This window comes from Melospiza georgiana, chromosome 25, assembly GCF_028018845.1.
Source record: "Melospiza georgiana isolate bMelGeo1 chromosome 25, bMelGeo1.pri, whole genome shotgun sequence".
NCBI lineage: Eukaryota > Metazoa > Chordata > Aves > Passeriformes > Passerellidae > Melospiza > Melospiza georgiana.
In genome coordinates, this window is record NC_080454.1 from 1963265 (window position 1) to 1972945 (window position 9681).

A 9681-nucleotide genomic window follows, 5' to 3' on the forward strand; every position below is an offset into this window, starting at 1 on the left:
ATCTCCCCCATGGCCCTTACAGAGCCCCAGCCATGCTGTTTTCGCCCAGCCTGCCCGCGGCCAGCCTGGGGCTGCTCACGGGGCTTTTCTGAGCTGAGCATTGGCCTGGGTGTGTTCTTGAGAGAGCCTGGGCAAGGAGCCTGGAGCCCACAGGCCCCGGGCTGAGGCGTCAGAGCTGCCCCAGCAGTGCCCATGGCCTGTCCCTGCTGCAGCCCCGGCACTGCCACCCCCAGGACTGTGCCCGGCCCTGAGAGCACTCAGGCCCTACAGCAACACCAGGGCCACCAGGGCAGCGGGGCAGGGCCATGGCAGCAGCACAGGCCACACCAAGTGCTGCTGCTACTGGGCACAGGATCTGTGCCAGCACTGATCTGCCCCCAGCTCTGCACACAGACATTGCTGCTGCAGCTCCAGAGAAGGCAACAAAAGGGCATCTCTGCAGAAAACTCTGCTGGGAGATCCTTTAGTTCCTTTAAAGCCACTTAGAGTGCAGCTCCTCATTGACACAGTCTGTAGCCACAGGGAAGATGGAGAGAAAAAATGAGAAATTGCACAGACAATGACATATCTTTGCGAAAAATATGGAACAAATAAAGAAAAGAAAGCAAAAGTTTAAACCAACAAGGAGTATCAAAGATGATTTTTATTGCAATTAAATTACAAAAACAGGAAAATAGTTTAATGTTCCCGTAAGCATCCCATCATCAGTCTCCACACGGCAGCTTTGAGCTCCTTGTTCCTCAGGCTGTAGATGAGTGGGTTCAGGGCTGGAGGCACCACCGAGTACAGAACTGACAGGGCCACATCCAGGGATGGGGAGGATATTGAGGGGGCCTTCAATTGAGCAAATATTCCAGTGCTGACAAACAGGGAGATTACGGCCAGGTGAGGGAGGCAAGTGGAAAATGCTTTGTGCCGTCCCTGCTCAGAGGGGATCCTCAGCACGGCCCTGAAGATCTGCACATAGGAGAAAACAATGAACACAAAACATCCGAGTCCTAAACAGACACTAACTGCAATAAGCCCAAGTTCCCTGTGGTTTGAGTGTAAGCAGGAGAGCTTGAGGATCTGGGGGATTTCACAGAAGAACTGGCCCAGGGCATTGCCATGGCACAGGGGCAGGGAAAATGTATTGGCTGTGTGCATGACAGCATTGAGAAAGCCACCTGCCCAGGCAGCTGCTGCCATGTGGGCACAAACTCTGCTGCCCAGGAGGGTCCCGTAGTGCAGGGGTTTGCAGATGGACACATAGCGGTCGTAGCACATGATGGTCAGGAGAGAAAGCTCTACTGAGAGGAAAAACAGAAAGAAAAAGAGCTGTGCAGCACATCCTGTGTAGGAGATGGTCCTGGTGTCCCAGAGGGAATTGTGCATGGCTTTGGGGACAGTGGTGCAGATGGAGCCCAGGTCGCTGAGGGCCAGGTTGAGCAGGAAGAAGAACATGGGCGTGTGCAGCTGGTGGCCGCAGACTATGGCGCTGATGATGAGGCCGTTGCCCAGGAGGGCAGCCAGGGTGATGCCCAGCAAGAGGCAGAAGTGCAGGAGCTGCAGCTGCCATGTGTCTGCCAATGCCAGCAGGAGGAAGTGCCTGACGGAGCTGCTGTTAGACATTTGTGTAGCCTTGGCATTGGGATCTGTAAAAAAAGTAATCATTTGGTAGTTGGGTTTGGAGAGGACTTTAAATATCCCAGCACAGCCTGGGGGCACTTTCCCCCCCCCTGCCTGCCCAGGGCTCTGCTGCCTGGAGCTGTCCCTGCCAGCAGCTGCTTTCCTGTGACCAGGGCTGGGCCCTGCCAGTGCTGCCAGAGCCCAGCCCAGCTCTGGGGGCTCAGGTCTGCCCTGCAGACACCTCCCAGATCAGGCACTGCCCAGGGGCAGCTCTGGCTCTGCAGGCGCTTATGGCAACGTCAGAGCAACCCTGAGGAGGCTGGAAAAGCGACGCTGATGCTGCCTCAAGGGGCCTTGTGCTGATTTCTTTCACTGCCTGGTTAGTAAGTTCTGAGAGAAAGCCTTTTTCTTTTTCTGAATGTGAACTGAGAGATTGATATCAATGTGTACTTTCTCATCCAGGCAACTCAGAGCAGTAGATTGAAAAAGAAGGATTTTTCCTTTCATGCTGCCCCTGCCTTGCTGTGCTCCTTGTATAATCTGCTTAGAAATGTTCTGCAGTTGAATGCCCTGCTGGGAGCAGTCCTGAGCAATGCAGCATCCTCACCACACAAGGAGAACACTTCCAATTCTTACCAGCTGTCTCCTCCCACCCAGACCTTGTTCCCCAGTGCTGGGAGCAGCTGCCAGGGCTGGCTGAGAGCTGTCCCTGGCAGGCAGCAGAGTCCCTGCCCCAGCACAGCACCCTGGGCTGCAGGACCCTGCCCTGCAGGACTGCCCTGGGCACCCCTGGCTGCTCTGCACAAGAGACAATCAGAGAATGTACTCAAAGAGTCTGTAGGCATTGGGATGTTCCAGCTTTAGGAGATGGCTCCAGGAGCTGCAGCTGCACTGTCCTGCAGCCAGAGGTTCCTGTGCCAAGGGCTGGTAGTGATTCTGCCCCAGGCACTTCTCAGCACCTTCCCAGCCCTGACTGATTGAAGCTCTCTGTGCCTCTGTGCTGTGCCTGAGGTGGCTGCAGGCAGTGCCCAAGCCCTGCTGGGCTGAGAGAAAAGCTGCTCATGAAAAGAAATGTGCTTTTGAAGCTCTTCTTGGTTACCAGGAGCTGCTGCTGTGCCAGGAGCCCAGCCCAACTCAGCAGCACAGACAGAGCACAAGGACTTTAATGAGCCTCTGGGGCTTTATGCTCAGGCCCTGAACATCAGTCCCTGAGAGGGAGCTGAAGAAACCTCTCCAGAGCTCCAAGTCAGAATCCAACTCCAAAGTTTCTTGGACTTTTAATGGGTCCCACTGAGGAACATGATTGAGAAAGTGTCCCAAGGCCCCAGGCAGAGCAGAGAACTGGAGGCAGTGATGACAAGTGGGGACAAAGAGAAGCCAAGTCTTGGTGCCCTGGGGCACAGTATCAGGATCTGTGCCATGAAGGGCTGTGATGAGACACCTTGTGCTGAGGCCCTGGGGCCTCCTGGCACAGCCCCAGTCAGGCTGGGCACTGTTAGCCCCTTGTCCTGCCCTCAGCATCCCCCCCTAGCCCACATCCCAGTGGCCTCAAGGGTCTGCTGGAAGGAGTTCCTGGGGAGCCTAGCTCAGCAATGGCCCTGGGGGTCCCTAATGTTCCCAGAGACGGCATGTTTTACAAAGGACTTTGGGTTTGGCTATTGCCTTGGAGTCTCTGAGAGGTTTGTGCAATCATGGCCTCCAATTATCTGCTTTAATTAGTCCCTGGAGAGTTTTGCACTGACACTCAGTGTGGCTCATTAATGCCTTTAGATACTGAAAGTTTTTAAGGTACTTTATGGATTTAAGAATATTTTAGGATTCTCCTTTCCACACTGAGTCTCTGAGAGGTTTTTGTGCCATCCTGGCCACCACTTCCCTCCTCCAAGGAGTCCATGAGGAGCTTGTGTTGGTATCTTCCCCCTTTCTGTTTTACAACGAAGATGGGACTGAAAATATTTTGTAAGACTTTCTGAAAGCATCCAAACAAACATAGTACTATTAACAATACAAAAACAACCACTACAAAAATATTAGTCCTATTTAGCTAGACATCATCCAACCCTTTAGTCCCTTGGATTGGAAGAGTTTATTGGATCAGTCTTTGTTTTCCTTTTGAAGCTTCTTGAACCCTTCCTTCAGTACCTGAATGCCCTTGTGGATTGACTCGCTGTGGCTGAAGAGGTTCATGCAACACATGCCCTCAGAGTCTACACACCCATGCCCATGTGCCCAGAGTAAAAACTCTATCACTGTTCTGCAAGGTGGCATGTCTGATGGTCTCTACATCTGAGAGCAGACCACTCCATGTGAGGGAGGTAGTATTGGTTTGCTTACTTAACAGGCACCCGAGATGGTCTAATTGTCCTAAAGCTTTAGTTGCAGCCACCCAAGGTAATCCAAATTGGAGGTTCTACCATCCAATACCTGGATGAAAGCTTTCAAAGCCATCTCTTTGATATCATCTAATACTTCTCTGGACATACCTGCTGCTTGAACATCTGGTAGGCTGCGTTGTCCTTCTCCAGCTAGATGGCTGATTGTCAATTCCGCCCTTGCCTCATTATTAGCATGGTCTGCTATTATTTGATTTAGAAAACACTTCCATCCCCCTTTTCACAGGGTCTATCCTGTAGGTGACAACAACATGGTCATAATACATTTAAATCATAGGGGGTTAACATGTGCTGTAAACATGGCCCTAATTGGGCCATTAAAACAAGGTAAGTCCCTCCTATGGTCTTTAGCTGCCCTACACAGCTCCTTGATTTCCTCATAAACCAGTGGCTGATACCTGGGATTCTGCCCCCTTCTATCACAACATATGGGGGCAAGGTGGAATTTCGAGACTATTTCCCAGTCTTCTTCCTTTCCCAGGGATCTTCCAGGGTTGAGGGGCAAGGTGGCTCTGAGGAGTCCAAACTGTCTTCTGGGGGGGAAGAATAACTTGGAGCAGAAACATTTGGATTAGAAATAGTTTGACAGCTGGGCTTAGGATCTTTGATCATGGGGGTTATATTGTTGCCGGAGGGTGAGGGAAAGGGCGCTGCCATTTTGTCAGGTGTTGGGGAGGAAGGGCCTTGATTTAGGATGTCATATTTCCAGGCTGGCCTTCTGGAGGCATGGCCCATGGTGGAGGTGGAATGATTGAAAGTGAGGGCATGACCTGCAGTTGTGGGGATGGAGTCTGGAGGTTCATTCAGGGCGGAAGAGAAGGTTGTGGTAGCAGGAAGTGGAGGAGCCAAGATGGAAGAAGGACGATCAGGCTCAGGGGCATCTGGAAAGTTTTTAATGATCCACCTCACGATTGATTTTAATTTGTTCTTTGAAGATATTTGGTCATGATCAGTGAGAATTAACTTAAAGCATCCCTATACACAGCTTTCTACTTTGGTCATCCGGCTGCCATTTTTCTCTTTCTCCACCTTAGGTGGAACAGCCACTGGAACACCCCAAATCAGTTATGGGATGTGGATTCGTATTGTAAAAACCCAGGGGCAAAATGGGCAATAATTGTCCTGCGTTTCCCCAAACCCACCTGCAATCCTATGCAGGTGAAACTGTCATTGTCCCTGTGGATCCTGGCCGAGGTCCCTCGAAGCAATGATGAATCTGCCGGCCCAGCACAATCCAAAACCCCGGGGAGCACTGGCCTATCCATCAGCTCACCCCAGCTGACATGACTGAATGTCAGGGTCCCTGTTTGGGCACCAAATATCGCAATGAGGGTGGCTGTGACAAACCTTTCTGGTTCCCCAACTTCAGGGCAAGGGTGGTGAAAATGTAAAAAAGCAGATGCTGGGGAAGATGAAACAGGAAAGTCTTATAAATATGATTGTCTGGCAAAAGATTTTGAGAGTATGGAAACTATAAGTGAGATTGAAATGAAAGCAAACTTTGACATACCAAGCCTTAGTTACTGAACAACTGGCAAACAATGGTATGGCCAGCTGAAAGTAATCTTCTTTTGATGAAATAATACCCTCTGCTTGCAGACAGGTCCAAGGGTCCGAGCAGACCCTACTAGCTTGACAAAGGGGGTCAAGAGAAGAGGTCCAAAGAGTAGTTTTTAGGGTTTAAAATGTAACACAGTATGGTAATGTAATGATTCTTATAGGCTGTATATAAATGCTATAAGATTTGTGTCTTGTATTAGATTGGTTAGTGGAAATTAGAATATGCAGTACAGAGGAAGATTTATTGTATAGTAATGGGAACTCCCCTCCTCGTTCGGGCATGCTTTTTGGGCACCTCTTTCAAGCTCCTCTTTCGGGCCTGCTCCAAGCAGTGGCTGGCATTTCCAAACAAGCTTCCTGCACCCACACTCATCCGTCATCTCCGTCCGTCCCAACCATCCTATCACCCAATGCTACAACAAGCAGGATCAATGGAGTTGCCCAAAAAAACTTTAGTAACAGGGTGAAAAACAATAAACATGGAGAAGTTGAGCAAAGAATGAGGAGTGGGATTCAAAGACCTGACATAAAGGCGAAGCAACAACATAGACACTTGGGGGTAGAACACTCTAGAACAATAACCCTACAGGAGAAACAAGTAACCAATAGGGAAGGAGAACTTGGACAACTTAGCATAACAACACTAAAGGCTTATGGGGGATTTCTCAAGCTCACCCTGAGTTAAACAGATGTTTCACAGGGCTTGAAAATCACACTCAGTTCTTTTGGGGTAAAATCTGGCTGATTCTGAGTTACAGCTGGGCTAACTACCATACCACTGATTTGCACTGGCCCCTTGGGACCATGCGGCCCAATAGAGCCACAATGATGTCCTTGTTTCTACGAGGCTCCACAGTGTCACAATGGTCCCTTGGATCCATGGTGCTCTGCAGTGTCACAGTGGCCCCTTCATTTCACAAGGCTCCCAAAAGTCATATTGGTCTCCACAGGAAGGAAAGCACGGAGCCCCCGTGTTTCAGAAGCTGATGAACAGCAACCACCAGAGGTCAAGGCAAGCCTGACCTGTCTGTCCTGGCAGGTTTGCTTGAAGCAACCCTTGGATATTTGAAATTATGAATGTGGAGTCCTAATTTAAAACATTTGTGCCTGGAGAAGAGGGATTTTTTTTTTTTTTTTTCAGGAAAAGAAAAGCAGAGAGCTCTTTCCAGTGTTTGGAAAACAGGTGAGTGCTGCCCCTCAGGAGTCAAAGACCAGCCAGACCTGTCTGTCCTGGCAGCTTTTGTCTGGGAGCAATCCTTGGATGCACAGAAATTTGGAGGTGTGTTTTGCGGAGAAAAGAAGAAACTTCACAACTTTATAAAAGTTGTAAAGTTCGGTATGCTTTTATTACGACACGTGCTGGACGCAAGTTCTCTTAACAAGGTATGCATACTTCTGAAGACTTCAGGTCGTCTTTTATCTCTCTCTCAAATGCATATGCATACAGTTTCACAATAAGTTCATACATATTCATTTTGCGTGATATTTAGCACTAGTTCTTCTTTATCAGAGGAATTCTTAGGTCTGGGGCAGATCGACTTTGTGGTAATTTCTGTTTTTCTTTCTCTGTCTCTTTGCTGTCTCTGGAATGCGGCTTTTACTTCAGCTTTGGCTCTACAGACCTCTCACCTCTCTCAGGCACTTCACTTAATTTAGAATGGATCTCCACTCTGTCTCAGGTGGAATCCTAATTTTGGCCATGGATGCCTGGAAAAGATGGACAGTTCTTTTCCCTACAAAGGAAAGTTCAGAGCCCCAGTGTTTCAGGGGCAGATGGGAGTGGCCTTCCACATTCCAAGGTCAGCCAGACCTGTCAAGTGATCCCTGGGAGGCCAAGGCAGCCACATGTATTTCATGTTCCCTTGGTTCCACAGGGTCCTGCAGTGTCACAAAAGCTCCTTGCTTCCATGAGGGCTTGCAGTGCCACAATGATTCTCTGCTTCCATGATGCCCTAAGGTGTCATAATGTCCCCTTGGTTAGACAAGTCCTTAAGGATCTTAATGTTGTCCATGGTTCCACAAGGCCCCACAGTGTCACAATGGTCTATTTGTTCCATGAAGCCTTGCTGTGTCCAATGGCCCCCCGCAATGTTTCCACAAATTCCCATAGTGTCACAATGGCACCTTCCTTGCATGAGGCCCCACAGAGTCACAAGAGTCTCCATGATTCCATGGGGCCTTGCAATGCCACAATGCTCTCCATGGATCCACAGTGCCTCGCAGGATCACAATGACCCTTTGGTTCCACAAAGTGCCCTGAAATGCAGCAATGGCCTCTTGGTTCCACAAAGCCCCGCTGCTTCACACTGGCCCCTTGGGACCATGCAGCCCAACAGAGCCACAAAGATGCCCTTGGTTCCACAAGGCTGCACAGTGTCACAATGGCCCCTTGGATCCATGGTACCCTGCAGTGTCACAATGTTCTCCTTGGTTCCAGAAGTTCCTACAGTGTAACAGGTTCCTCAAGGGCCTGCAGTGTCACCATGGCCCATTGGTTCCACAATGCTCCCCGGTGTCATAATGGTCTCCAAAGGAAGGGAACAAGTGAGCCCCAGTGGTGCAGGGGTATAGGTGGCATTTGAGTCATAGTAAAATATATCTATTGTATAGGTGGCCTTGCTCCGATAAGTCCCAGATGTTCTAATTGGGCTACTTCCAAGGTGCCTTTGACTCTCCACATCAGCGCGGCGGCTCTATGGGACCAGAGCTGTGCATCAGTACTGTGCCCTGTGCAGCTGTAGCAGGCTCAGGAAACAGAGGGGCCTGAGGGTGCCGTGCTCTCTGCCTGTCTGGCAGAGCCCTCTGAAGAGGCTGTACAGGGAGAGGGGCCCTACAGGCTGGTGAGCACAGAGCTCTCGAGGCAGTTGTGCCCCGTACGCGCCACACGTTGGGGCACAGCACAGGAGGCTAATCACCACGGGGGCAGGGTGTTCTTCAGTCAGGCTGACAATGGCCATTTGCAGCCTGACATCTACAGGATGTGAGTCTCTGCAGCATGGCACTAACCACGGCTTGCACCTGGAGGAAGCAGCATGGGGAAGACTTGGAGTGCTGTCCAAGGGAGCAACTTGCCCAGCTTCCCCCAAGAAGTGCTTGCCTTCCCAGCCCACTCTCATGGGGCTGAGGAGGGCCAGCAGACATGGCTTGAGGGGCCGCGTGATCCTGGGAGGCCTTCAGCCCTGTAGAGAATAAAAACCCTTCTGGAAAAACTCCAGAGTAGGTCTAGGACTCACAGTGAGCGTGGGCATGGCCTTAGTCTCTGGGATGCCCTGTGGGATGGTGTTGGTGGTGGCCATGCCCTTCGTCAGGGCCATGTCAGCCTCCTCCCAGCCCTCATCTGTTTCCCAGTCAGAGCTGGCAGCCAGGTCAGAGGACGTTGTGCTGGCAGCAGCCTCTGCCCGCAGCTCGCTGGGCCTGGATTCGGGCTCAGCCGTGCCCTCGGGTGTGGGGCCGCCAGTCATTTTGCACTAAGGTGCAGGAACCTCCACAGTGTCTGTAGCAGAAGGATGGGCAGGAAGAGAGGGACGTTCCATGGTCTGCTCCAAGCGCGGGGCCAGGCTGAGCAGTGCCAGCAGGCCCAGCCCAGGTGGAGATGGCTGCAGGTACCTGCGCTGCTCTGACGAAGTGGCCATGGGTGGGCTCCTGCTCTTGAGTCCGGTCCTTGGCTGCATCTGGCAAAGAGCGAGCGCAGCCAGAGCTGAGTGGCTGCGGGAGAGGCTGGAGAACACAGCCCAGCCCTGCGCTTGCCAGGCAGGGACAGCCTGGCAGGAGAGCCCGGGGGATGGAGCACGGTCATCGGCGGGGCAGCCTCGGCTCCTGTCCCATCCCATCCATGGTCATGTCCACAGGGATGGGATGGGATAGGATGGGATGGGATGGGGCCAGGACAGCTGCAGGCACCTGCCCTGTGGCCCAGTTCCACCATTCACCACCCTGCAGTGGCTGCAACTGCTGCAGCTCTGCAGGCTGCTGTGCTGGGGCAGCTGCAGGGCCTTTGCTTTTCTTGCCCTGAAGCCCCTTGAACAGGCTGAGCAGTCTGCCTGCCATCCTGCTGTCTGACCTCAAGGGCACCTTTGAGACAGATGCCTCAGCAAAGGCCCAAGTCAGCAAGTGCTGCAGT

The 9681-nt window shown here is 51.6% G+C and overlaps 1 protein-coding gene across 1 annotated transcript; it reads right to left on the reverse strand.

Moving 5' to 3' along the window:
* Positions 1-678: 678 nt before the first annotated feature.
* Positions 679-1611, reverse strand: LOC131093330 (olfactory receptor 14C36-like). The gene has a single exon (XM_058040489.1). It carries the CDS (start codon positions 1609-1611, stop codon positions 679-681), a length of 933 nt encoding a protein of 310 aa, XP_057896472.1.
* Between the last annotated feature and the right edge of the window lie 8070 nt (positions 1612-9681).

Excerpts from the sequence above, each read along its gene's own strand:
- LOC131093330 (XM_058040489.1), bottom strand. The coding sequence starts at position 1,611 with ATGTCTAACAGCAGCTCCGTCAGGCACTTCCTCCTGCTGGCATTGGCA.